Source organism: Phacochoerus africanus, chromosome 2 (assembly GCF_016906955.1).
Source record: "Phacochoerus africanus isolate WHEZ1 chromosome 2, ROS_Pafr_v1, whole genome shotgun sequence".
Classification (NCBI taxonomy): Eukaryota; Metazoa; Chordata; class Mammalia; order Artiodactyla; family Suidae; genus Phacochoerus; species Phacochoerus africanus.
In genome coordinates this window covers 242,075,659-242,103,502 of record NC_062545.1, presented here as the reverse complement: position 1 = coordinate 242,103,502, position 27,844 = coordinate 242,075,659, and the positions used below count along the sequence as shown (strand labels likewise).

Here is a 27,844-nt window from a genome sequence, read left to right as displayed (position 1 = left end):
TTACACCAGGCCACCAGCAAATGGTAAAATCTGAGATGCAGGAGGGAACACATGAGGGAACACTGAGGCTCATCCAGGCAGCCACCTTCCTTTCCTTGTGAGTTGGAACTCCCAGAATTAGCCAGAATTCCAGAGAGTGTTAGTACAAACCCGATGCACAGTGAGGACAAACAAAGCAAAACACCAGAGTTCGGAGCAGCAAAAGGTTTATTGCAGGGCCAGGCAAGGAGACGGGTGGCTTGTGCTCCCAAAAATACCCCAAACTCCCCGAAACCAAAATTGCAAAGCATTTTTAAAGGCAAAGTGAGGGAGGGGCGCGGTTGGTTGTTGCAGACTTCTTGGTACAGAACTCCTTTATTCTTACAGCTGTCCACCAAGGTCATGTCACAATATTCCTATAAACCCCCAACAAGATACATGTTATATTTCAGAGGAACTAAAGCAGAGGATATGGGGGAAGGGCCTGCCCTTGGATGGCCCCGTAGGGTCCTCCTCTGTTACAGGAGGAGTACAAACAACAGAGGACCCTGGCCTAGGAGCTGTGACCCCTGGGCTCAAGGGCCAGGTTCTGGGATTTCTTGCTGTGTGGCCTTGGGTGAGTTATAGCCTATTCCTGGCTCAAGGTTCCCTGCAGAATAGCAATGAGTGTTGTCGGGCAGATGTGATATACCGAAAAGCATACAACTGAGTGTTGCGCACAGCAGCAGTGGATTATAGCAGCTCCGTCCAGGATCCCAGAGCTCCAGCTTCCTGATTTAGAGCATCTCTGCACCCTGATTCTGTTACCTCCCTGCTGACACCAAGCTGGCCTTGGATTTGAAGGCAGGGAGTCTCCCTGAACCACCAGTCAGGTCCTGCCCTGAGTTAGCAGCAGACCCCCTGAGAGGGTAAAAGACTGTATGGCCACGGCCAGCCCAGGGCTGAGCAGGGCCAGCTAAGCTGCCTTGAGGTCTGCACTGAGAAGTCCGAAGGCTGGGCAGGAGCAATGCCAGCCCAACTGAGGACTGAGCTGGGTGGTGTGGGCAGGGCCACAGATCTCATCCCAGGCCAGGGACAATTACCCCCACAAAGAGACCCTTTGGCCTGGGGATGCTGACCTAAAGGCAGGTGTTGGGGCAGGGGGTGGAGGTGTCTTCAGCAGGCATTCCCAGGCCTGGCTGAAAGTACAAGGTAAGTGAGCTGCCCTGGGCCAGCCTGGGGCCAGGACCAGGTCTAGCTTCTGGCAGGGCTTTCCCTCCTTTTATGTTGCTCACAGAAAATAATCTCTTAGGACCAGGATGACCACAGAGGCTGCTTGTGACTGAAAGTGCCTGGCCCCACCAGGCAGAGGAGAGCACTGTCTTGGGACAGTTGTAATCCATTGCTGGCACACTAGTGACCAGGCACCCTCCTTTTGGGTAGTTCTGGATTTGTGGTCTAAAGCAAAGGTTTGGGAAGTTAGGCAGACCTGGATTCAAGTCTCAGCTGCCACTGAATGCCTGGGTGACCTTGAACCCTTGGCTCGGCTTCTCCAGGCTCACTCAGCATCCCCCAAAATGGAGGTTGTACTAGAGCTCACTCCTGTGGCGATTGTTTAGAGGAAGCAGGAGAGTGTCTGGCAAGGCTTAGCTCAGAATCTGGCACATAGTGAGCAGTCAGCACGTGCGGGGTGGGGACAGGGGAAGTACAGGCGGCGGAGGGGGTGGGGGCAGCCAAAGAAGAAGAAAGAGTCCAACACAAGTTTTGCAGCAGCAAGGAGCACAAGTAACAGATTCCCCTGCTTGCCTACTGATGGGGGGTGGGGGGAAAAGAGGAGCTGGTCCTTATAATGGGGGGAGGGTAGGGGTGGGCCTAGGGGTTGGTGCAGAGCAGTGACTTTAGTGGTGGGTCCCCCGTCCCTGACAGTGCTGCATGCAGGGTGCATGCGTAGTACCCTCTTTTTGCTATCGGTTGGGTTTTTGATCTTTTGTATCTTGTTCATAATTTGCCCCAAGTGGGCATGCACACTGTTATTTTTAGTCCCTTATTGGTTGTTTGCATTTTGTTGCTCGAGGAGACATTTGTCTGGGTGCAAGCACTGCAGCCAAGGGGCGAGGTCCCAGCCTGTCTCAGCATCTCTAGCACAAGGCCACAGTCCTCCCCCAGGAGAGAGGCAGAAAGCACAGGGGGCCTCAGAGGGGCAGGCTCGGGTGAGAGGACCTAGGAAGATTCCAGAGATGGAGGAATGGGGTGAAGGAAGAGCATCCTGGGATGAAGAAGCAGCTCAGGAATGGACCAGGAGAGAGATGATGGGGCCGGGCCATGGATGAGGTCGGGTGATGGGAGTCAGGGCTGGACAGATGGGGGGGTCTAATGGCAGAGTGTCACAATGCCAGGTTCATGGGTCTAGGTGGCATTCCTGCAGTTTGAGGAGCCACTGAACGTGGGATTAGCTTTGTGCGAAGATGACTCTGGAAGCAGCATGGAGGAGATGAATGAGGGCAAAGGGCACCTGGGAGGTAAGGCGAGGGGGCCCAGGTTCCAGTCTGACTTGGGTGGATGGGGGGGGTGTCTCCCTGAGCTAGCAAAGACAGTGATGAGTTGAGACTGGGAAGGTTAAGGAGTCAGAGGGGCTGGCGCATCAGTCAGCGGGAGGAGGGTAGAAGGAGCTGAGAAGGAACAGCAGAGGCGGGCAAAGAGCCAAAGACCCAGGAGAGGGAGGGGCTGGACGTGAGAGTCCCCGTGGCCTCAGGGAGCAGAGGACTAAACAGGGTCCCTTGCCTTTGGCCACTAGGAGGAGGTTGTGGAGTCCACAGGGAGCACTGCTGAGGCTTGGGGGCGAGTGGTGGGAGGTAGAGTGTAGATGAGGGTACACGAACCTTTTTCAGAAAGCACCACTGACGGGCCAGGGAAAGGAGCCAAATCACTTGGGAGGGAGAAAAAGCAGGAAGGAGCTTGAAGACCAGGCCAGGCGGAGGCGAAGGCGCAAGTCACAGGAGAGATGTGATCAAGGAGCAAGGAAGAGCTGGGAGGTTTCTGCCCTCATTTTTCAGTTAGTATGAGTGCTGCCTCGTTAAGCTCTTCTTTTTGTTTATTCTCAGGTCTTAATTATGACATCTCAGGGTCTTACTGTCCTGTGTCAGCCTCTGAGGGACATAAGTTTCCTTTCTCTGTCTACTCTCCTTTCATAGTTCTTCCCACCTCTGTGGCCCTCTCCTCCACCCCAGACCTAAGCCCATACATCCAGCTGTGTGGGGTCAGGCAGGTCCTAGGACTGCAGCAAGAAAGCAAGCAGCTCTGCTCTCATGGAGGATGGAGGCCGTGTAGCCATAAATGGTTCTCATGTGCTCCCTGGTAAACACCGTCTGCCCGGCCACGGTAGGGCCGAGGGCACCCGGGTTCTGCGGAGGGCAGGTGCAGGCCACACTCCAGGCAGCCTAGCCAGGGGCATGTGCTTCCCAGCCAGTGTTGCCACCATGGAACCACCAAATGCTGGCACTCAGAGGGGAGCGGGCTTGCCTGCCTCAGGTTGGCCCCCAGACCTTTCCACTCAATCATGTTGCTGCTATAAAAATCAAGCAGCCACAGGAATAGTTAACCCATGTTTTATATCCTAGTGCTGCTGGGCCCTTCTGAGCCTTGAGATCTGGAAAGAACTGGCTCAACTCCAAAGGTGGGGAGGCCTGGGGACGTCCTGAGCCTGCTGGAGATTCTGACCCTGTCCTAACTTTCTGGAAGGCACAGTCCAGCTCCTGGCTCACAGATGCCATCTCTGCTCTTAGCTTACATCTGCCTGAACTCTCAGGGCCTTCTGGCAGGTTCAACGATGTTCCTTTCCAACCCATCAAACACCTCCTGAGTTTTAGTAGAACTGCCTGAAGGTGCCGAAAGTCTGTGGGGTAGCAACACATGGCCCAGCCAGCTTCCCTCCTCCCCACTCCTCCCTCTTGGGAGCAAACAGATCTCTCTCTCTTGGCCCCCGCAGTAGATTTGGCCTCCTCTGAACACACGGTGCCTGTGGCACTCACCTTCAGAACTGGCATTCTCCACCAAAGCGGAGGATCCCCTGAAGGGAATTCTCACCCAGCTACTAAGACAGCATCGATTTCTCCAGCACTGAAGCGCGGCTGTCCCCACCCACATCAGCTGCTTGCAATCACCACTCTCTCTCTCCAGTTCTTCTACTGACTTAAGCACAGTTGCCACACTCGCTTCAAAAATGTCCTTAGAATTAAAAGCCTTTCCAAGCATTGACTTGACTTTGGAACAAGGACTAGAGCCGTACTGGCCTGGTGGCCCAGATGCGGGACGGTGGCAGACACCCCCAGCTCATGAGTGGTGACACACACAGGCAAAGCCTTGTGCAGCTGGGTGGCTCATTTCTAAAAGAAACCAGAAATCTGGGTGTTCATGTGGAATAGCCTGTGGTTTAAATACTGATTATTCAGTCTAAAAATGTTAAACACCATCTAGGTAAAGTAAAACACACCTACAGCCCGCACGCCGCCCGAGGGGCTTGAGTTTCTCTCTACTCTAGAGGCAAGGAAGAGGCCCCACCCTGGTGCACAGCTGTTCCCTGGTGACTTCTCTCTCGTTCTAGAAGACGTGCAGAGCCGCTCCCTCTCCCCAGTCATTGGGTCGTGGTTTCTTCTGGGGAAGTGTGTGTTTGGACCCAGGTCTCTCAGAATTACCCAGCATGGTCAAGCTCCCTGAAAAGTGCACAATGAACCACCTTTGTGCCAGGCAGGCACTGCAGACCATGAAACCAACACCCAGAAAGCAGCTGTGCCATCACCTGTCCACGGTGTGCCTCATCAAGGTGCCCAAACACCTCTTGACTTTGGGCTCAAGAACAAGACCTGGGAGCTCTTCCTGCTTCAGGCTTGCCACAGAGGCCTCAGACACAGGCTCATGGAGAGCAGAGGAGTCCCTGAAGGCCCACCTCCACAAGGAGGGGAATGAAGCCAGGACACAGAAGCTGAGAATGCCACAACTTTGCCTTGAAGAAAAGAAGTCTAGCTTGGCTTTGCTTCTGAATTGCTGTGTCACCTTAAGAAAGTCTCTTGTCCTGTGTGAGCCTGTTTCCTCACCTGTAACATGGATATAAAATTCCTGGCTCGTCAGGCTACCCCCACCTCAGAGTGACCACAAGCAGGCAGCAGGTACTGCCCCTGTCATCCGGGGAGCATGCAAGGGCTACCGCGCCTGCACATCCCATATCAGTACATGCTGAGAAAAGAGGCAACAAACATGGAAACTAAAAGCTGCTGCTAAATTCCAGACAAGATGGCAGAGTGGAAGGACTGGAGCTCACCTCCTGTCACATAAACACCAAAATCACAACTAATCTGTGAATAATAAGACAGGAACTCACCAAAAAAGCTATTTTACATCCAAAACAAAGAAGCAGCCACAACAGGACAGTAGAAAGGGCACTTTTTCATGACACATTCAAATACCATACCCGCCATGCTCAAACTGGAAAATAATTATATGGCAGCCATTTTCCTACAGGAGAATTCTGAGCCCCACATCAGGCTCCTCAGAGCATTCAGCTTTGAAGGTCAGCAGGGCTAGAGTGCAAGAGCTTCACAGGACTGGTGGAAAGACGCACAAAAAGTTTCACATGCACTGGAACCCAGAACAAAACAGGGACTCAAGAAATCAGGCTCTCTTGACTTCAGACTCTACTATAAAGCTATAATGATCAAAACAGTATGGTACTGGCACAAAAACAGAAATATAGATCAATGGGACAGAATAGAAAGCCCAGAAATACACCCACACACCTATGGTCAATTAATCTATGACGAAGGGGCAAGAATATGCGCTGGAGAAAAGACAGTCTCTTTGATAAGTGGTGCTGGGAAAACTGGACAGCTACATGTCAAAGAATGAAATTAGAAGATTCTCTAACACTATACACAAAAATAAACTCTGATTAAATACCTAAATATAAGGCTGGATCCTATACAACTCTTAGAGGAAAACACAGGCAGAACACGCTTCAACATAAATTGCAGCAATATCTTTTTGGACCTACCTCCTGGAGTAATGAAAATAAAAAGAAAAATAAACAAATGGGACCTAAATAAAACTTACAAGCTTTTGGGAGTTCCTGCTGTGTTGCAGTGGGTTCAAGATCTGACGTTGTCTCTGTGGCGGCACAGGTTCGATCCCCAGCCCAGTGCAGTGTGTTGATGATCCAGTGTTGCCACAGCTATGGCAGAGGTCACAGCTGTGGTTGAGATTTGATCCCTGGCCCAAGAATTTCCACATGCTGCCAGTGTGGCTGAAAAAGAAAAAAAAAATTTTTTTACTAGCTTTTGCACAGCAAAGGAAACCATAAACCAAACCAATAAGGAAAGGGAAAAAATAAACCACAGAATGGGGGAAAATCTTTGCAAACAAAGGACCAACAAGACATTAATTTCCAAAATACACAAATAGCTCATACAGCTTTATATCAAAAAACAAACACCAAATCAAAAAATTGACAGAAGATATAAATAGACATTTCTCCAAAGAAGACGTAAAGATGGCCAAAAAACACATGAAAAGATGCTCAACATCTCTACTGGAGAAATGCAAATCAAATACATGAGGTATCACCCCACACCAGTCAGAATTGTCATCATCAAAAAGTCTGCAAACAATAAATGCTGGAGAGAGTGTGGAGAAAAGAGAATCTTCCTACACTGTTGATGGGAATGTGAGTCAGTATAACCACTACTGGAGACAGTATAGTGTTTCCTTAAAAAACTAAAAATAGCCATATGATCCAGCAATCCCACTCCTGGAAAATATCCAGAGAAAACCATAATTTGAAAAGATACATGCACCCCGATGTTCACTGCCACACTATTTACAATAGCCAAGACATGGAAGCAACCTAAATGTCCATCGACAGAGGAATGGGTAAAGAAGATGTGGTACATATATACCATGGAATATTACTCGGCCATATAAAAGAATGAAGTAATAACTCCATTTGCAGCAACAATGGGTGGACCTACCTAGAGATTATCATACTAAGTGAAGTAAGTCAGACAGAAAAAAACGCATATATGGTATCACTTATATGTGGAATCTAATTTTTAGAATGATACAAATGAACATATTTACAAAACAGATTCACAGACTTTGAAAACAAACTTATGGTTACCAAAGGGGTAAGGTGAGGGAGGGATAAATTAGGAGTTGGGGATTAACATACACATACTACTATATATAAAATAGATAATCAACAAGGACCTAGTGTGTAGCACAGGGAAATCTACTCAGTATTCTGTAATAACCTACATGGGCAAAGAATCTGAAAAAGAACAGATATATGTCTATGTATAATTATCACTTTGCTGTACACCTGAAACTAACACAACACTGTAAATCAACTATACTCTCATATAAAATAAAAGTTAAAAATTAAAACACAAACACATTTAATCCTCACAAAAATATATATATTAGGTGGTAGTATTATTCCCATTTTACATGTGAGAAACCTAAAGCACTTGCCCAAAGCCTCATAGATAATAAAGAAGACCTCCTCTGGGTCACTTTCTAACTTTTTCTCTAACTCAGTGATAACCAAACATATTTCATGAACTCATCAGTAAAAGTTTAGAGTGTACCATGTCATAACTCATATACAGGCACTGCTATATTAATGTTTTGTGTCTATAACAAAATATAGCAAAAATAGCAATTTTTGCTTTATAACATGAGAGGACTTCCCATTGCGGCTCAGTGGGTTAAGAACCCTACTAGTATCCATGAGGATGTGGGTTCTATCCCTGGCCTCGCTCAGTGGGTTAAAGATCTGGGGTTGCCTCAAGCTGTAGCACAGGTCACGGATGTGGCTCAGATCCAGTGTGGCTGTGGTGTGTAGGCTGGCAGCTGCAGCTCCAATTTGACCCGTAGCCTGGGAACATCCATAAGCCACAGGTGCAGCCCTAAAAAAGGAAAAAAAAAAGTGGGGGGAAAGGACATGATAAAAATGGGAAAAAAAATACCTGAGGGCAAAATCAAAGAGAGATTCTAGTATGAAAGCATTTATGAGCTGCAAAGGGCTAGAAACATTAGGACCTATTACCGCATTTGTCAGCTTTCAACTTCCCCAAGGCAATCCTCACCCCAACCATGACCCTTACATAGCCACAGAATATCCTGCTAGAATCCAAGATCAAAGTCAGGATGCCTCTCTGAACAGGACCAGGCAGGGGTCCTGCTGGCCCACTGGCATCCTAATGCTAAGCTCTCTTCAGCCAGGTCCCAGCCTCCTCCCTCTCCTCACCTCTTCTCCTCTTGGCAAAGCAGGACTCCATGAAGGCGTGGCCAGCAAGGACAGGGCAAGCAGCTCTGGGCCCCATGGCTGCTGCTCTAGAAGCTGCCCCAGGTACACCTGAGAAAGGGTGCACAGTACCAGCAGATAGCTAAGTCCAGAAGCCCTCAGGCCAGCTCCTGGGGGCTGACTTGGCCGTGCCTGGCACCTGTGAATGCTAAGTCCCAATAAATGCTGGCTGGTGAGCAGCCCAGGAGGCTGACCCCACCTGTAACAACCCAAAGCATGGTCCAATGCACAGGGCATGGAACCAAGGTCAGGACATCTGCATCTGGCTCTCCACTCAGTCACCTACTTGCTCCGAGTGCTTTCCTGGGCCTCAGTTTCTTCTCTGTAAAGAGAGGAACTGGACTAGAGCATAATCCCCCTAGTGTTCAGTAATGGGGAGCCAGGGAAGGGAGATGTTGGCTGACAGGGTGGCTATAGGCCATTCCTGGCATTTAGTGCCCAGGGGTCTGGGGTCCTGAGTGCCCTACATGAACAGTAGAGTCCTTCACAACAAAGAATAACACCTCTGCCAAAAACAGTAGTTGCCAGAAGTGCCCCTGCAAAGAAACCTGGTGGGTGATCTCACAGGTCCCTTCCAGAGCTGGGATTCTGAAAAAAATTCACCCAAACTCTTAATCTAACAGTCAAAAAAGAAATTCTTACCTTGAAATGACAGCTTGGAGCTTTGCTGCTTTGGAGATGTGGGGCTGCTGCTGCTGAGATAAGCAGCCTGGCCCTGGAGGGATCTGGAAGGTTCCTCCTGGCTCCAGTGCTCTGTGACTCTCTGTAGTTGGAGATAATTATGGTGGTTTACACATAAGCAGCGAGCTTTCCAGTCTCAAAAACCTGCTAGACACACTGGTTACCTCTTTTGGTCATCTTGCCAACCCTCAGAAAGGTTTACAGATGTGTTCAAAGTCATACAGCTGGTAAGCGATGGACTTGGGGTCTGATCCTAGTGGCCTTTTCCCTCCCTGTCTGGGTTTGATGGGAACCCCCCCATCTCCCCCAAAAGAGGGGGATCTCCCCCAAAAGAGGCAGGATAAATTTACCTGCCTTCTCAGGAAAAGAGACACAGCTCAAGATGCTGAAATGCAGCCCAGAAAGGTCAGACATCCTCCCTCCTCCTCACACACTCAAACTCACATTCATGTACACACACACATGCACCTTCAGTAGAAAAACCTACCAATTTTACCATCTATTTCAAAAGTCATCTTTGAAATTTAAAAAATTAAAAGGCAGAAAGCCAGCTTCCAGAAGCTGGTCAGAAGGTGGAAGGCACCCCCTCCTTCAAAGAAGAAGGAACCAGGTGGGGCTTGGGAACCTGAGCTCCTCACAGCAGTAGCAGCCTAAAAGGTCCAAGGGACCAGAGCCAAGAGCCCTGTGACCACAGGGGAAGCACAGCCTCATGCTCACCACCCGACTCCTCCCCCTCCCTACCCAGGGTCTGAACACACACACACACACACACAGTGTCGAGTCTGCCCTTGTGTTCAACTGTCTGTGTCAGAGGCGTGCAAGTGCCAAAAGAAATCTGCATCGGTGGGGGAGGGGGTGCTGTGCTTGTGGCATGTGGAAGTTCCCAGGAGGCCAGGGACTGAATGCTCACCACGACAGTGACAGCACAGATTCTTAACCCACTGGGCCACCAAGGAACTCCCAGGAATCTTCATTCTTAACCAAAGATCTGATAATCTGAAGATCTAATGTCACTCTGGTGCTTAAGATCCTTAAGGCCTTGCTGCCCAAAGGGCAGTCCCCAGACCAGCAGCATCATGTACTTCCTGGGAACTACTTAGAAAAGTAGCATCCCGGGCTCCACCAGACCTACTGACCCAGCTTGCATTTTAACAACCCCCCTGGGTGGTTTGTGTACAATTCCGGTGCTTCACTTATTACACTCCAGGCACACTGGCCTTGTTTTGGTTTCTAAGATGGGCCGAAGTCTTCACCATTTCAGGTCCTGCTCGCTTGCTGGTTCCTCTCCCAGCAATGCTCTCCTCTGAGGTCTTCATGTAGCTGGTCTTCCCTCAGTTCAGGTCTCACACTATATGTCTCCACTTCAGAAGGGCCTTCCCAGACTACCTGATCTGAAGCAGGTCTTCCTGCTAGTAGCCGTCAAAGTGTCTTACCCTTGTTAGAAACACTCTACTCACAGCTGCGCTGCTGGCTGTCAATCTCCTGTGCCCTCCCCTGGCATGCACATTCCAAAAAGCACACCTCTTCTGGGTCTCATCCACCCAGACCCCAGCATCAAGACAGTGTGTGGCCCACCACAGATACATGAGAAGTACCAACTGAGCCAATTCTGAATGAGGGAACATAGGACACATACAGTCATGAAATGTACGACAAATATAGTCATCCCTCAATTACTCAGGCTCACATCAACCGTACTGTAAATTGACCCACTGCCTCATTTGCACATGGGAAACTGAGGTCAAGAAAAGGGTGAGGACTTGCCCAAGGTCACCCACCAAGTCTATAGTAAGACCCAGGACTTTGACCTTCCAGGCCTCAATGTTTCAAGCTCTGCCCGGACCCTTGCCGGTCCATTTGTGCAGCCTAACAAAGCCAGATGTTTGCTGGGGCCACTGACCTACATTGTGAATAATTGCATCATGCAAAGGGACTCTCAGGCCAGCTGCTCTCCTTTCGCTGCACAGATGGGGAAGGCTTTCCCAGGCAGCGTCCGCATGGCTCCCGCTGAGCAGCGGCTGGACCAGGAGTCAGGTGTGAGCACTTGCAGCCTCCGGCCATCACAGACAGGCGTGGCTGCTCTGCTGGGCTCTGTCAGGCAGAAAGAGCATTTTATCAGCTTGATTTCATGTAGAACCAAAAGCACAGCCTTTGCAGAGCTCCGAGGGCTTCAAGGAGGCCTCTATTGAATGTGTGGCAATTAAGTCATTCCTCCCACAAGCAGCACCTCACAGAGCAGGTTTATAACCACTGTCTCCTTGGAATTTGATGTGATGCATTTGAGAAGCCGGGCAGCTTAGGGGATCACAGAGTGAGGAAGGGAATCAGATGACCTGGGTTTGCATCTCAGTTCTGACACTTACTAGCTGGAGATTTAGGGCAAGTTACTTAATGGCTCTGTGTCTCTGTTTCCTCATCTGTAAAATGAGGCTAATGCCTTGTTGGATTCTTAGGAGGCTTCGACAAGATAACGTGTGTAGAGCTCATAGCAACTAGCACATTGCTGTCACTTGTGACACGACAGCTCTTAGGGTGGCTGTTATTGACTGAGGCCAGCCCACTCCCCCTCTGAGGTCATCTCTCATGGATCTGTCCTGATCTTACTAGAATGGAAGACCCATGATGGCAGGGCTCTTGTCAGTCCCAGTTATTGCTGTCTTCCGCATGCCCAGAACAGAACTGGGCAGATGGCAGTGTTCGATAGTTGGGGAATGAATAAATGAATGAATGATTACTTTGATCACTGCCCAGGTGAGCAACAAGGAAGAAAAATGACGAAGAGAACAAAGCAAGCTGAAAGTTCATGTAGGCCAGGCATCCAGGCCAAGGGAAACATTCTTAGGCCAGAGCAAATGCTTCAGTCCACAAACAAGGGCCTGAAACCCAGACTTGGATCCTGACATCAGAGCCCAGTGAGGCATCTGCAAGGGTCAGTGCCCTGTGCTCACTGGCATGGGGCAGCATGGCTGGCCTGTACTGGGAGTGTCATGGCCAGGTACAGCCTGGGCCCTCAGGCCCCTCCTTCCCCAGCAGCCCCCTGTAACCCCACACTCCGCCTTCTAGAGAGCACACAATGCTGCTGATGGTTTTGCCACTTGCAGTCTCACTAAGTCACAGAAGTAGCACTGTGTCCCCAGCAGAGGAGTGTTTTCCACAGCCACTGGCGCCACACAGCTCTTTGGTGCCCTCTAGTGGCACCTTTGGTGTACAACACCACCAGCAAGTAAGCGCTTTAGGTGATGGTCCCGTTCCTGAGCCCTCCTGGTCAGGCATGTCTCCCCATGTGTGTGACTACTCAGAGCGCTCTGAACTCCAGGGGCGGGGACGATCAACACAGACCATACGAGAAAGTCACAGCTCTTACCGTTTGCTTTGAGATTCAATGCAGCATTCATTTGACCTTATTCAGACTCTCCGTCTCTAGCCTCATGAGTACATAAACCACATCACTCCTAAAATCACCCCAACCATTGCCACTCTGATCTGTGCCCAGCGTGCACAGACCTGGGGCTGTGTGAGAGTCACGCTGAAGACCAGGAGATTTTTGTGGCTTACTTCTGAGTCAGTGCCCATGTACTGGGAGATGAAGTAGAAGTTTCTCTGCCCACCCTCAGGACCATGGACTCCTCTGAACTCTAGGCAGGCCTTTCATTTTTTGCTGCCCTCCCACCTCTGCAGGCGAGGCTGTACTTAGGCTTAATAAGGTCGGCTAAAAGGCCAGATGTAAGAATTAGGATTTCAGCATTTGAAGAGGTCAGAGCAGACCAGGATAGGGGGCATGAGGAAGATGGGGCTACTAACAAGGTAAAAGATAACCAGGCTGGAATGTCAGCTGCAGAAGGGAGAAGACAGAGCTAGCAGCAGTTCCATGAAAACTACCTGTCATGTCTTAGTCAACCACAAGGAATACATACATCACTGGCGGAAAATAGTTAATCAGAAAGTCTGGGAGATCTGGAGCAAGGGTGCCTCGTACCACCTGAAGTATGGAGCTTAATTCTGAGTTTGCAGATCAAAGGTGAACCTAAGCATTTCAGGAGGACCAGGTCATCTTGTGGGGGAGATGACACGTGCCTTCAACTGCAGATCTTCCCCTCCTGAGGAAGAGTGTGCAGACTTAATGAGAGAGCCTGATGTCATTCCAAGGAGCCCTCGAGGAAGGATAAAGACCAATGGTGGAGGTACAGGAGGAGAAGGTTCTGGTTCAATTTAAAAAACTAGGCAACCATCTCATCAAGAATGGGAAAGAGGGGGCTCTGTCACTGGGGTATGTAAGATAGGCAACCACTGTCAGCTTCCCACGAATAGAGTTTTCATTACATTGAACAATGGGGTATGAAAGAATCAGTCCACTCTACACAGAGAATCTAACAGTTCATCGGAAATTATTGCCTTTCATTACAGAACAACAGACACTATCGTCATTAATGGTTTGCTATTCATGCATGACTCTAATGGGCCAGTGCTACTGCATTCTGCAGTCTGCTTAGTTGTCAGCCTTTGGAGAAAACCAAGTTATGTCACTAAGTCACTGATGACCTTGGGACCAAGTCATTTCTCGGTCTCCTCAACTAAACAATGAAAGGACATCAGGAAATCCCCACCACCCTTAGAATCCAGGCCAGCTCCTGGGTGGGTAGCAGTGGAGGGGAATCTCTAGCCCTGGCAACTCTGACTGTGGTTCCTAGAGATCATCTTTCCCTGGGCTGTCTCTCACTAGTACCCACCACCACCACTCCAGAGGCCTCAGGGGACCCTGGGCTCCCTGTAGCACTCCAGCCTGTGTACTCACTGATGATAAAACCAAAGGCTAAGCTAAGGCTTTTCTGTGGCTGGGGACAACAAAAGGGAGATCGCCTGAGAGAATGTGCAACTGGATGATCTAGTTACAAAATGACCTGAGCCCTCAGGCCCCACTCCTTCCAGCTCCTCCTATATGGGAGCACCATCCTTCCCAAACTCACAGGTGGCCAGGCCTAATGAGCAGGGCCAAGAGAAATAGGGTTTCCACCCCCACCTGCTTGAGGCCTGCCTTTTCCATCCCTGGATCCCACTCAAGTGCTCCTTCTTCCTAGTGATTGACCCTGGGGATGCCTACCTGCTACGCACAGGAATATGGCTTTACCCTGGGCCTTAAGAGGATAATATCCCCAACACAATTCTTTGATGAGATATCCTCAATGAGAGCTGTTCTAAAGACAAAACAGATTTACAAGGAAATCTTCAACTTGGTCAATTTGTTGTTGGTAATATATGGATACAGCAATTTTGAAACTATTTTGTGTCTGTCATAAAATTGAGAAAATAAGTGAATATTTTCATGTTCGAAACCAGGGATGTCACTGCAGGAGAATAAAGATGCAATTATGGGATGGGGAAATCAAAAAGAACCCTGTGGTGTTGGATTTTATCTTTATAGATAGATGACAGAAGGATGATGGATGGATGGACAGATAGAAAAGGCAGATAGACAGATAGATAAAAGGGCCTAGAAGTAATGATACCCTAGGAACATGGAGCACATCAAGTACCCAGATCTTGGTTTCTAAATATCCTTTTCTCCTAAAATGAACCAGAACTCCTCAGAGAAATGGCTGATTCCAAGACTGGTACAGGGAAAGCCTAGAACGCCTTTCTGTTAAGAAGTAGAAAAGTGCTCCAAGAAATTATAGGGACATGTTGAAAAACACAGGCGACAGCATGAAGGAGTGTCCTACTGGCCAAATCTGAAAATTCTTGAGCAAAATGAACAATAATAGTACTGGATTACGAGATACTATCTAAAAGGATCCCGTAAGCCCATCTTGATATTCATAAATGAGAGGGAGGAAAAAGAAAGATCTTGTTTACAGTATGTTGCCAAGTATTTAGATGGAATGATAGAAAATCACCATTTTGCAGCCACCAAAGTAATGTGACTCGGATAGGAATTATCAATGGATGCTGAAACCACTGAGTTAATATTTGTGGGTGAACAGAATACTCACACAGATTCAAAGCAACTCCCACCGATTATTTATTAATTACAAGAGGGAAATGGTACCTTTAATGGAAAGATCTGGCAAACATCACCTCAACCAAATGCTCACAAACATTACCAATAATGGGACAAAGTGCCATCAAGTGCCCCTGAAGTGAAACACTGAGGAGGCGAGAACATCACTCACATGGGACTCCTGCCAAGAATACACATCCTGAATCAAATCATGAAAACATTCAGACAAACCCAAACTGAGGGACATTCTACAAAATAACGGACCTGAAATCTTCAGAAATATTGATGATATGAAAGACCAAAGTAAGCTGAGGTCTTGTTGGAGACTAAAGGATAAAGGGCTGGTTCTAAGGCTGACTACAGACAAGTAAATGCAATGTATGGTCCTGGATTAGATCCTTAAAGGACCCTACTGGGCCAACTGGCAAAATTAGAAAATGGGTAGTCTATTAGATAAAATACTGAATCAGTGTTAAACTTCCCGAATTTGATAAGTATATATGGTTATATTAGAGAATCTCCTTGTCCTTAGGAAATACATGCTAGATATTTAGGGGTTAAGAAGGGCCAGGATGTATGCAACTTACTCTCAAATGGTTCAGGAAAAAAAAACAAAAAAACATATATATATATATATATATATATATATATATATATATATATATATACACACACACACACTGTATACATATATATAGTATATATATTATAAAAAAGTTTTGAGCAAAATTATAGTATGTGTATATACATATTTTTTTCATATATGTACAGTATATGTTTTTTCACCACTAGGTGTCTTTTCTTCCTCTTTCCACCATCTGGCAGCTGCTTCTCTCCCAGAGTTTCCCTGTTCAAATTCGTGATAGAGAGAAACCGTCCTTGGGTTGGGTCCTCTCAATCACTCATTTGGGCAGAGCATTTTGCACTAGGAAACCTCATAGGTCTCTGACAAACCTATGGATTGGCTGCCTAAGGTCAGATGCCCACCCCTTGCCCAATCGGCTCTAGCCCATGATGGGGCATGTGGCACAGAACACGGCTGCCACCACTGCTCCCTCAGTGGAGGTGGTGGGCAAGAGGGTCTCCTTAGAAGGGTTTTGCAGGCCCCATGTTTGGCCTAGAGACTGTATCTCCAGCCACTCAAGTCCATTCCAGGGACACCTGAAGGCCTCCTGACCTAACTTTGTGCCTCACAAGCCTTTAACAAATGTTATAGATGCCTTCTCTGGGCTGAGTCCTGTGCTAGGTACTAGGGGACCCACTCCCTACTCTTAGGACCTCTGGCTGAAGGTGGAAAGGCAAGAACTCAGATAACCATAGTTCAGAGCTGAATCACAAGCAACAGAAGGCAGTCAATGCTGATTGAGGTCTGAGCCCCATGGAACACAGAGGTGGGGTCCAAAAGCCTTTCTGGATGGTGACATTGGCTGTGGCTCATGGGAGGGGAAGAGGCTGTGAAGCAGGGACTTGGCTGCTGGGAGGGTGCCTAGTACCATCCCTGGGTTTCTGTTTTCTCTTCACACAGCCGGACCCAGCAGGACGGGACATCTCCATCCGCCCTCTCCTGGAGCACTGTGAAAATTCCCACATGACCATCTGGCTCGGCATCGTCTATGCCTACAAGGGGCTTCTCATGGTAGGTGCAGAGCAGGAGGAAGAGTGGACGAAATGCTTCTCTGTCAGAGGTCTCTCTCCCAGGGTCAGCATAAAAATAAATAGAGCCCCCAGCCTGTGCCAGGCTCAGTGCATGGCATGGGTCATCTCAGTCCCACAACACCCCTGTGAGATAGGTACAAATGATGTCCCCTTTCACTGATGAGGACACAGGCTTGGTTTGCTCAAGGTCACTCAGCTATTAAGTGGCAGAGTCAAGATCTTAACCAGAGAATAATCCTCAGACCTGTGAGCGTGCCTCCCAGGTGCCACTCTCCTGCTTCCTGAACAGCAGCCTGTTAATGACAGCACATGTTCACATCCTGCATTTCACTGGATCCACCTCCTGCAGTAGGTGGGGAAAGTAAGGTTCATACGAGTTAAATGATTTGCTGAAGGCCACCTGGTCACTTCCAATTTCTAATCCAATATTCTTTCTGCTCCAATCATCTGTTATGATCAAACATCACATACCAAGCTCACCTCACACAACTATGGAATTTCAAAGTTAGGAAGGACTGGAAAGGGCAGTCCCACCATACCTTATCCTTCTTCTCTCCACATCCTCTGCAAACCACGCCTGCACCTCAATCCCTCCAGCATCAAGACGCAGGCTACTGCACCCTCCTCAGATCTTTTCACCAAAAAGTTAAGCCACCATCTGCCTCTGTGTGACCACAACTTAGAAGGTGAGAATGAAGCCCTCTCCAAAGGTCAAATAAACAGGAATTTCTCATGCTGCTCAAATGCATCCTTACCTGATGCTGCTTCTGAGACCTGTCAGTGACTGATCCTGGGTCCTGCAAAGGGGCACACCGGAAAAGCATGCGTTAGGGGACCCCAGGCAAAGACTGTCCCCTGTTTCATACTAGTTGAGACCTTCTTGTGGTTCCATAGAGGTCCTTTGGGCTGCAATCCGGGCCCCATGAGGTAATGACCCTCTAGAGTTCACAGGAGATGCATGGAGCAAAAATGGGACCTTGAGGACTGGCCCAGAGTCCTGGGCTTGGAGAAGGACACACTCAGAGGATATGGTCACCAGAGCTGTCAGAGACAGGTGGCACAGACCAAAAGGCAGACCCATCATCAGTGGGCAGAGTTGCCAGAGGGCAGCCATCTAGTTTACTAAAGAAGGATTTTGTATAGCAGAGCAGGATCCACCGATACAATGGAGCCCTCGCGAAGGGAGGAGCTCCCTTCCTGGAAAGCCTGGGATGTCCATGCCTCAAGTTTCCCTGACCCTTGTTAAACAAAAAGCGGGAGTTCCCACTGTGGCACAGTGGATTAAGAATCAGACCGCAGTGGCTTGGATCACTGCAGAAGCGCAGGTTCAATCCCCAGCCTGGTACAGTGGGTCAAAGGATCTGGTGTTGCCACACCTGTGGCTCAGGTCCCAACTGTGGCTCGGATTCAGTCCCTGGCCTGGGAACTTCCATATGCCATGGTGCAGTCATAAAAGAGAGAGAGGGAGAGAAACTAGACTCTCCAGGATCCCTCTAGCCTCCATGTTCCTTGATCCTAAGACTCTGCAAAGTTAGATTGTGGTGAATCACACTGACTCTTTATACTGGGTATTCATCTGTAATGTTTTGGCCATCTGTTATTTTCTCCATCTACTTCCAAGTGATTGGAGGTGACTGTATCTCTTCCAGTGAAACTAATTCTTTCACTCAGACCAGGTCAATAAAGTCTGTATTGGGGTTGGGGAGAGGAACACCTGCAGCATATGGAAGTTCCTGGGCCAGGGATCAAATCTGAGCCACAGCTGTGACCTACACCACAGCTGCAGCAATGCCAGATCTTTCACCCACTGCACCAGGCTGCAGATTGAACCCATGCCACCTCAGAGACAACACCAGCTCCTTTACCAGCTGCATCGCAGCAGGACTCCAAAGTTGTATTTGACAGCACAAATGCTTTACTCTTTCCAGTGTGTGCAAGAACTGTCTCAGCCCTCCTGGCCCTTAGGGTTTGTGAGTAAAATCCCATCTCCTGGCCCCTTCTGCTCTGAAATCACAAAATCTGAGCAGACAGAACATGGACAGTCCTGTAGGTCCACTCTACTGTTCCAGCCTCCTGGCCCACCCTGAGCATCCCCAACGTGTTCATTCACTCACTGCTTCCGAGCCTCCAGTGATGAGCTTACTCCTTTCAGTCTGTGCCATCCTGGATGGTATTAGATTCTTGTGGCTGTGGTGAGAAATTAATACAAAACTTGTGGCTTATAAGAGCAGGAATTTATTCTCTCACAGTTCTAGAGGTCAGAAGTCTGAAATCAAGGCTCAGCCATGCTCCCTCCAAAGGCTCCAGGGGAGACTTCTTAGCCTCTCCCAGGGTCTGCTGGCTCCAGGCATTCTTTGGGTTGTGGCTGCATCACTCCAGTCTCTACCTCCACCTGTCCAATCCAGGATGATCCCAAGAGTCCTCATTATATCTGCAAAGCCCTTTTTTCCATATTGACAGCTTCCAGGAATTAGGATGTGGACATAGCTTCCAGAGCCACCATTTCAACCCACACGGATGGACTGCTTTTCTAGCATGTTCTTCCTTGTCCTCAGCTGAAATCTGCCTCAATGAACATATGCCTTTGAACACTCATTCTGCTCCTTGAAGGCCTAAGTTACTCTCTGATTCTTCCTGACACTCTTCAGAGATCTGCAGCCAACCACCACGTCCCCAAACTTCTATGACAGTTTGGGGGCCCATAAGCAGGGTGGCAGAGAGGAGGCACACAGGCTCCCTGTCAGAGAGCAGGAGGCCCAGGCACTCATCCAGCCCTGGCGCACTCTGCATGGGACCCCAGGCAGGTCATTTCACCTTGCCCAGCCTCTGCTTCTTCCTTTGTAGGATGTGGGCGGCCACGCCCAGCTATGGGATTGGAGGGGCTGCAGCAAAGGAACCAGTACAGAGCAGGCTTCCTACAGCGTGGTTTCCTTCCCTTACTCAGTATCTGCTTCCCAGGCTTCTGGTTGCCATTTAATTGAAATTTTTTTTTTTTTTAAATAATAGGGAGTTCCCATCGTGGCTCAGTGGTTAATGCACCCAACTAGTATCCAAGAGGACTCGAGTTTGATCCCTGAGCTTGCTAAGTGGGTTAAGGGTCCAGTGTTGCCGTGAGCTGTGGGGTAGGTTGCAGGTGCAGCTCGGATCCCCTGTTGCTATGGCTGTGGTGTAGGCTTGCGGCTACAGCTCCGATTCAACCCCAGGCAAATAAATAAATCAGCCTGGGAGAGAAGAAAACAACTGTGGTTGTAAAAAACGGCAATCACAAAATATTTATTAACTTACTTTTATACTGGACATACTAGTTTACAAAATGCTTTCACATCTATCCTCTCATTTCATCTGGATAGAAGCCCTGTGAGATACGAATTATTATTACTATCATTATTATTCCCATTTCGCAAATCTTGAAATTGAGGTCCTGAGAGGTGACATGATTTGCCCAAAGTCACATATGCAGTGGACAGCAGAGTGGGTTCCAGATCCTCTGGCTTGTGCCTCCCTCTACCACAGAGTACTGTGTTACCAATTAACCTCGAGATGCAGGCCCTTGGGATGATATTAAATGGTTTAGGCAGCTGGTGAATACCCCAAACTTCAGTGATTAAGGCCAGAGGGAAAGGGAACCTTTGTAGGATGGCTTCCTGGAAGGGCTGGGCCACAGCTGAAGCCCCTGCCCCAGGCGGCAGTCACGGTCAGCTCTCCCTCCCGCCCATACTGCCATTTTGCCCCACATTCCATCTATACTTTCTCTGCAGTCTGCCTTCCCCTTAGACAACCCGTGAAGGCTAACTCCTCAATACCTGGCTTCAGATCACATTTGACTTCTACCCTGTTCATTTCTGTCAGGAAATGTATTGGTTAGGAGTAGAGCTGAAAGTGACAGAAAACCACAATAACAGTGGTTTTAAAAAGATAGTTAATTTTCCTCTCAGGTAAGCAAAAGAGCCCCTTGCAATTTGTCTCCCTCGTCTTCATCATACAGCTTCCACACATGGTCTAAGATGACGTTATGGTCGAAAATAGCTGCTCAAGCTCCAGCCATCACCTTCTACTCCATCTGCTAGAAAGGAGGAAGACAGCTTTTTCCTCTAAAGACACTTCCCAGAACTTGTACACACCACTTCCAACTGCATGGCATTGTCCAGAAGCTAGTCATATGCCATATCTATCTTCAAAGACAGCTAGGAAATGTAGTCTTTCAATTTTGGGTGGTTGCGTGCTTTGGGGGATAATAGAAGTCTCAGACACAGGGGCTCTGCCAGGTTTAATAATAATAGTTTAAAAAAAAAAAAAAAAAAAAAGGACTAGCCTGAACTTCTAGAGACATAGTCCACATATGCCACCATACTGCTGTGTGGCCTTGGGCAAACCCCTTCCTCCTCTCTGGCCTTCGGGTTCTCTGTAGAGAAAGGAAATGTGGTTAAGACCACGTCTGAAGTTCCTTCGCACTGTGGCCGCCTGTGGATGTGTGTGTGAACAGGGGTGGGGGGTGAAGGAGAACCAGACAGTGTAGCACCTCAGTCTGCATTTCCTCAGCAGAGCTCAACCCTGGGCCACCAGTGGCGACAGATGGCGATATATCCAGACCACCCAGCAACAGCAAGCCCCCAGCCCCCACTGCCAGAGTAACCCTCGGTTCAGTAGCTTCTCAGAGCAGGAGCACATGCCTCCACTTGGTAATGACCATCTCCCCTTTCTGTTCCCCGTTCCAGTTGTTCGGTTGTTTCTTAGCTTGGGAGACCCGCAACGTCAGCATCCCCGCCCTCAACGACAGCAAGTACATTGGCATGAGCGTCTACAACGTGGGGATCATGTGCATCATCGGGGCCGCCGTCTCCTTCCTGACGCGGGACCAGCCTAACGTGCAGTTCTGCATCGTGGCCCTGGTCATCATCTTCTGCAGCACCATCACCCTTTGCCTGGTGTTTGTGCCAAAGGTATGGGGTAGTTACCCACGACCCCCTGCCCTCATCACCCCAACATGTGGCCTTCGACTCCGTCGCAACGGGATTGCTGAGTTCCCTCCACTTTCTAAAAGTTCTATGCACTCTATTTTTGTTTTTAATGATGAACACAATTCACATCAGAAAAGCAGAAAATGCAGAAACCAGATTTTTCAGAAATCTCACACAATCCTACCACCAAAAACAATCACTGTTAACATTTTGGTTTGATTTTTTACTCTTAATATCTTCGATGTGTTTCCCCCCAGTCTTTTTTTTTTTTTTTTAGTGGTTAGGCAGTGATGCTTTTTCAGATACAGCTATAATCATAGCATACATTGTAGTTTGTCTTTCTAACTTAACTTTTGCCCTCTGCATTTTCCCACATTCCGAACTACCGCTGAGGGGAAGTTCCATAATTTACTCAGCCACTTAATCCCTATTAGTGAACATTACAGTTGTTTCCACATTTTTTATGTTATAAAGGAACCTTTTTCTGCATAATACATTTTCCTTGTTTCCAATTATTCCTTTAAGATGGAGTCACAGAAGTAGTATTAGTGGGTCAAAGGAATAACCACTTTTAACAACCACTTATATTTTTCATTCATCTGAAGGGCTGACCCGAGAGATAGTTTCCAAACCTTATTCTGCCCAACAGAGGCCTTGACCCCTGCAGTAGGCTGATCTGTGTAGAGGGAAACCTGACCTTGGTGAGTCTCAATAATAAAGGAGTAGGAAAACAGAGCTGAGAAGTCAATGATTCAAGTTGGGGAGTGTCTGCCTTTGAGAAGGGGGAGAGGAGAGAGAACTGGGGTCCCATGGCTCCTCCACCCTCCTGGGCACCCAGTTTGTCACCAGGCAGTGTCAGCTCTTCTCCAGAACACCTCTGGCATATATCCCTTCCTTTAGTTGTCAACACTTTCCCAGGCACCAGGCCACACCACAGATTCTCTGCCTGCACTCTGATGTTCTCTCCACCCTGTAAAAAATGCCAGATGACTCTAAGCCCGGCTCTGATCGGGTCACTCTGCTTTGTCACCCTCAAAAGCTCTTCATTGCCCTTCTGCCTCCAGGATCAAGTCCTCAACACAGGGCTGGCTTTAAGAGCCCCTGGATCTCCTCCATCTCCGCGGAGAACCCTGGCCACCATCCAACTGCCCTTTTCTACTTGCATCCTGAGCCCCTGGCCGCCCTGCGTTTGCATGTGCCATTCCTTCCCCCTAGAATTCCCTTATCCTCACCCTCCTTTCAGACCCTCCATGGAGCCCAGCCCAGGCCACCAGCCCCATGCTGAGCACTCTGCCCTGGATGCTCTGGCCTGCTGAGAACCTGAGTCCTTCCTCCATCCTGCCCTTTGCCTCTGAACCATGAGGTCCTGGTGGACAGAGGCCGTGGTCATGGTTCTGACAAGCACAAGCCTTCACTTTCCTCCCACTGTCTTCACAGTTGTTTATTTTCTACCTGGAGCAAAGCCTAAGGCAGAGTGGGGCTCGGTTAAAGCTGAGCCTCAGAGGCCTTGGGCGGGCCTGCAGGATGGCTGGCATGCAGGTGGAATCAGGGTCAGGAGACCAGACCGCTCCTGGCAAGGAAGGAAACTGAGACTCGGCGAGGGGAAGGGGCCTGCCCAGGGTCACCCACAAGAGCAAGGGACAGAGACAAGCTTGAGTCCAGGGCTCCGGACCCCTAGGCCATGTCCTTCCCAGTGCCCCATGTTGCCTCCAGCACAAGACCTGCTGGGAACAGCTGGATGGAGGGTGGGAGGACGGACTCCAGGGTCCTCTATTCAGCCCCACCTTTGTCCTTTCAGCTCATCACTCTGAGAACAAACCCAGACGCAGCAACTCAGAACAGACGATTCCAGTTCACTCAGAATCAGAAGAAAGAAGATTCTAAAACCTCCACCTCAGTCACCAGCGTGAACCAAGCAAGCACATCCCGCCTAGAGGGCCTACAGTCAGAAAACCATCGCCTTCGGATGAAGATCACAGAGGTACCTCCCACGGCCCTGGTCACCAGGGCCCCATCCTCCTGTCTGCATCCTTCTGCCCCGTAGAGGGACTCTCTGAGCTGCCACCTCCCACCACATCCCCTCTGGAACATTCCCACAGCATGGCCTGCAGTCCCATATCCTGTCTTTATGGCTGCAAGAACCAGAGGGAAGATAACCTATGTAGAGGCAGTGTGTCAGAATCTGACAGGAGTTTACTGCCCACCTGGCCCAGGCTCGGGGGTCCATCAGTGCCTGGTTCTCAGAAAGAAAGGAGCTCTTAAGAGATTTATGAGCCCCTAGATTAGAGTAGTTAAGTTGGGAAAACTCCACATCCTGTGTCTCCTTCACTGCTCACACACGACTCTTCACTTCGACTCTTCCGTCACTAAATGGAGTTGGTGGCGGGGGTGGGGGTAGGCCCCAAGCAATTCTCTTCAACACCAGCCTGGCATCCTGCAATTTAACTCATTCTAAGGCCATCTACCTAGAGTGGCAGACCCTACAGTTTAAAGGCTCTAACCTTCCCTAAGACTGTTCCCATCCTATTTCAGATGCCAGCTGCAGGTAGTAGGACCCAGGTTACCCACAATTCTGTCCAACCTCATCCCAAATCAGAGGTTTCCATGACCCCCTCCTTAGGTTCCATTAATTTTCTAGAGCAGCTCAAAGAACTCAGGGAAACACATTTACCAGTTTATAAAAAGACATGATAACAGATACAGATGAACAGCCAAGAAGAAATACAGTGGGGAGGGGGGCCTGGAGTGGGTCCTGAAAGCAGGAGCTTCTGTCCCATGGAATTGGGGTGCATCACCCTCCTAGCGTGTTTGTGGTCACCAGGCCGGAAGTTCTTTGAACCTCTTACTATTGGGATTTTATGGAGGCTTCATCACTGGGCATGACTGATCATTAACTCTGTTTTCAGTCCTTCCCTTTCTCAAGAGGATGGGGGTCAAGGCTGAAAATTCCAAGCTTCTAATCATGGCTAATTATTTCAGGAGCCCACCCAGAGCTGCCTCATTAGAACGAGGACACTCCAACATCCAGGAAATTAAAAGGGTTTCAGGAGCATCTTTGTCAGAAACCCAGGGTGGAGGCCAATATGTATTTCCTATTATCTCACAAGTAGCTTCCTAAGTGTGTTCCTCGCCTCAGTTTTTCACTCTCCCAACACAACCCAGAAAGCACTCATATCCATATGATGTACAGCAAGAGAGCAAGAAGTGAGGAGAAACTTCTGGGAGAAAATATTGGCTGCAACAGATCTCACTTTTGTTCTTGGCCTCCAGAGAAGCCATAACCAGATTCCTTTGTGTCCAAGCCAAACCTCAAATCCTGGACTTTCAACACCAGGGAAGGGAAACCAGCCCTCCCTCTGGGTTGGAAGTATGACCAGACCCAAAGTGTGCTGTTTTGGATACTGGCTAAGTTGCTATAACAGAGAGGCCCCAAAATAAAGTGGCCCAAAGAAGATATATGTTCATTTCTCTCTCACCTGACAATCCTGAGGAGAGAGGTCCAGGCTGCAGACAGCTCTGTTCCCCAAGGTCATTGCTAGATGAGACTCTTTTATTCTTTGTTTTCTCTAGTCCCCAAGGCATCTTCCTCACCAGTAGAGTTAAAGCTGAGTGGATGGCATGTCAAAAGGATCACCTTTTAAGCAGGTGACACACAAATTGCACACATTTTGGTTCTGCTCCAGTTACACTGGCAACAACTTACTTGATCATACTTATCCAGTGGGAAGGCTAGGAAATGTAGTCTCTAGCTGGACAGTCCCAAGGAATAAGTGAGATTGCCAGATTAGGTACAGGATGCCCAGTTAAATTTGAATTTCAGATGAACAACCAATCATATTTTTGTATGAGTATATCCTATACAGTGTTTGGAATATACTTATGCTAAAAATTTAGATTCCTTGTTGGACATCCCATGTGGTTCGCAGCGTAACTACTCAGCGTTGCTTCTACAGGGGCTGTGGCTTGACTCCTGATTCTGCTTTGATATCAAGCCTTTCAGTGACTGGTGACACCTTATTTCTGGACCTTGATATTCAAATCCTACTTGCTCTTCCAGCCATGAAAAGTTCACTCAGTCTAGGAAACATGAAACCCTACCCAGGGGCAAAAATCCTAAATGTTGGGTTTTTCTACAACTGAAGCACAATCTGGCCTCCTGCTGCTTACCCTTTGATCCTAGCCCTGCTATTTGAATCACACACAAAAAAAGGTCTCTCTCTCCTCCTCCACAAGAAAAATTATTAAACAGCTTCATGGCTGTGTGTTCAATATCAGAATAGCACTTTGTATTGCTATTTTATACCCCCCCCCATCTGTAGCAAGATCCCCACTATGCTCCCCACCCAGCTGCCACCCACTCCCCAGCCCTCGCACACTCCCCTGGCTTCTCGGGGGCTGAAATGTCCCGGAGCTTGCATCTGATTTTTATATAACCTGGAAGCAACTAAGATCCATCCTGATTAACTCCTTTGCAGGAGTCCCCTGACCATGTAAGGCTCAGAGCTGACCAGCCCTACAGCTGTGTCCTCCCTGCCAAAGATCCTCCTAGCTATCAATAATAATAATTACAGTAGTAGCAGTATAGCAACCAGTTACCAGATTAGGTGTCAGGCACTGGACTAAACTTTCACTGTGTTATTTAATCTTCACCACTCCATAAAAAAGATACTGCTGTTACCCCACTCTACAGAAGGAGTTGAAACCAGCCAGTAAGGAAGGGGCAGCCCTGGGTTTGCCCAGCCCTGCCTCCCTAGGCTTGTTTAGCTGCTCCATCAAGGCTCAGGCCGGCACTGAACTCATCATTGCACAGCCCAGGCCCCTTGCATCATTGCTTCTCCTGGAACAAGAGCTAGGACAGGCCCTGGGCATCTTTTCTCCAACACACAACAGTCCCTCTAGCTCTGGGTCCCCTCAAAGCCAGTCGGAGGCCTAGCCCTGTGACCCTGCAAGCTGCTTCTTAGCTCTGAGGCCTAGCTGCCAAAGTGAGGGCAGGGGCTGGGCCAGAGGCTCTGACTCAGCTAGAGCCTTTGTCTTCTAGCTGGACAAAGACTTGGAAGAAGTCACCATGCAGCTGCAGGACACACCAGAAAAGACCACCTACGTTAAACAGAACCACTACCAAGAGCTCAACGACATTCTCAACCTGGGGAACTTCACCGAGAGCACAGGTAGGAGGAGGCAGGGCCCCTGCCTATCAGACAGCAGCCATCCAGCTTCCATTTTACAAATGAAAAAACAAGCTGGGGTGGTGGGGGTGGTCTGAAGCCACACACACAGAGCTGGAGCATCTGGAACCCGCATCCTCTGAGCACGGTCTGTTTGAACTATGCGTGGGGCTCCAGTTCCACATGTATACCACACGGCCGGCATTCCCAGTGGTCCGATTGGGGGCACACTGTTCTTAGCGAACAGTGTTTGTACTTCTGCCAGTAACATTTCAGAGTCTCAGACACACCTCGTCAATGTACGGGAAAGGAATGGTCAGTAAAATGACATGATGCTTAATCCCAATCCCTTGAGAAATAACACAATCCATTTGGGGCCTACATTTAGGCAAACTTTTTAAAAACATTACCAGTATTGGTAAGGGCGTGTGGAAATGGGCACGCTCCTGTAGTGTTGTGGGAGTTGGTCTGGCGCTCTCCAAACAGCGGATGTTAAGCCCCTCGACTAGCAATTCCCCTTGCAGCAGGCTGCACGTGGGTAAAGGTGTCGACACACGGTGTTCATAATAACACTACTTGTAGGTGAGAAAAGCTGGAATTACAGGTTTGTCCTTTGGGGTGGTTTCATTAGTTATGATACAGGGCACATAAAACAGCTATTAAAAAGGGAGGTGGATCTATTTGTGCAGCTATGAAAAGATCTCTTTAACTGAGAAAAACAAGATGAAGACTAGCATTATGATGCACACAACAGCACACACACATGTGTGTCTGTACGTGCATTTTTTTTAAGAGTCTGGTAGAACAGACACTAGACTGTTAACAGTATCCACCCGAGGTGTGAAGGGTGTGTGTGGAGACTGGGTGAAGGGGATCCTTTTACCTTTCATTTTATGTACTTCTTTCCTGTTTGCATCTTGTCATTAGCACATATTCATTAATTTTATCAATTATTTTGTTTAAATCAATGAAAAAATCTTTAGTTTCTTGTATTATATAAGTATTTTATTATAAAAGCAATATTATAAAATTCTTATGATGTAAGATATTGACTGTAAAAAAATGTTTAGATTGGGAT

The 27,844-nt window shown here is 48.5% G+C and overlaps 1 protein-coding gene and 1 long non-coding RNA gene across 2 annotated transcripts; one reads left to right on the top strand and one right to left on the bottom strand.

Moving 5' to 3' along the window:
- Positions 1 to 189: 189 nt before the first annotated feature.
- On the bottom strand, positions 190 to 6,090 carry LOC125120173 (uncharacterized). Its single transcript, XR_007133270.1, has 2 exons — positions 6,061 to 6,090; positions 190 to 395 (listed from the first exon to the last, which is right to left on the bottom strand). It is a non-coding gene; the product is annotated as an uncharacterized LOC125120173 (long non-coding RNA).
- Positions 6,091 to 10,989: 4,899 nt separating this feature from the next.
- On the top strand, positions 10,990 to 26,864 carry GABBR2 (gamma-aminobutyric acid type B receptor subunit 2). The gene is made up of 5 exons (XM_047769246.1): positions 10,990 to 11,085; positions 16,513 to 16,623; positions 21,359 to 21,583; positions 23,400 to 23,582; positions 26,640 to 26,864. The coding sequence occupies exons 1-5, from the start codon at positions 10,990 to 10,992 to the stop codon at positions 26,862 to 26,864; spliced, it is 840 nt and encodes a 279-aa protein (XP_047625202.1).
- The last annotated feature ends 980 nt before the right edge of the window (positions 26,865 to 27,844 follow it).

Excerpts from the sequence above, each read along its gene's own strand:
- GABBR2 (XM_047769246.1), top strand. The coding sequence starts at position 10,990 with ATGGCTCCCGCTGAGCAGCGGCTGGACCAGGAGTCAGGTGTGAGCACT. Across the intron at positions 11,086-16,512 it reads TGGCTGCTCTGCTGGGCTCT|CCGGACCCAGCAGGACGGGA; the intron begins GTCAGGCAGAAA and ends CTCTTCACACAG. Across the intron at positions 21,584-23,399 it reads GCCTGGTGTTTGTGCCAAAG|CTCATCACTCTGAGAACAAA; the intron begins GTATGGGGTAGT and ends TTGTCCTTTCAG.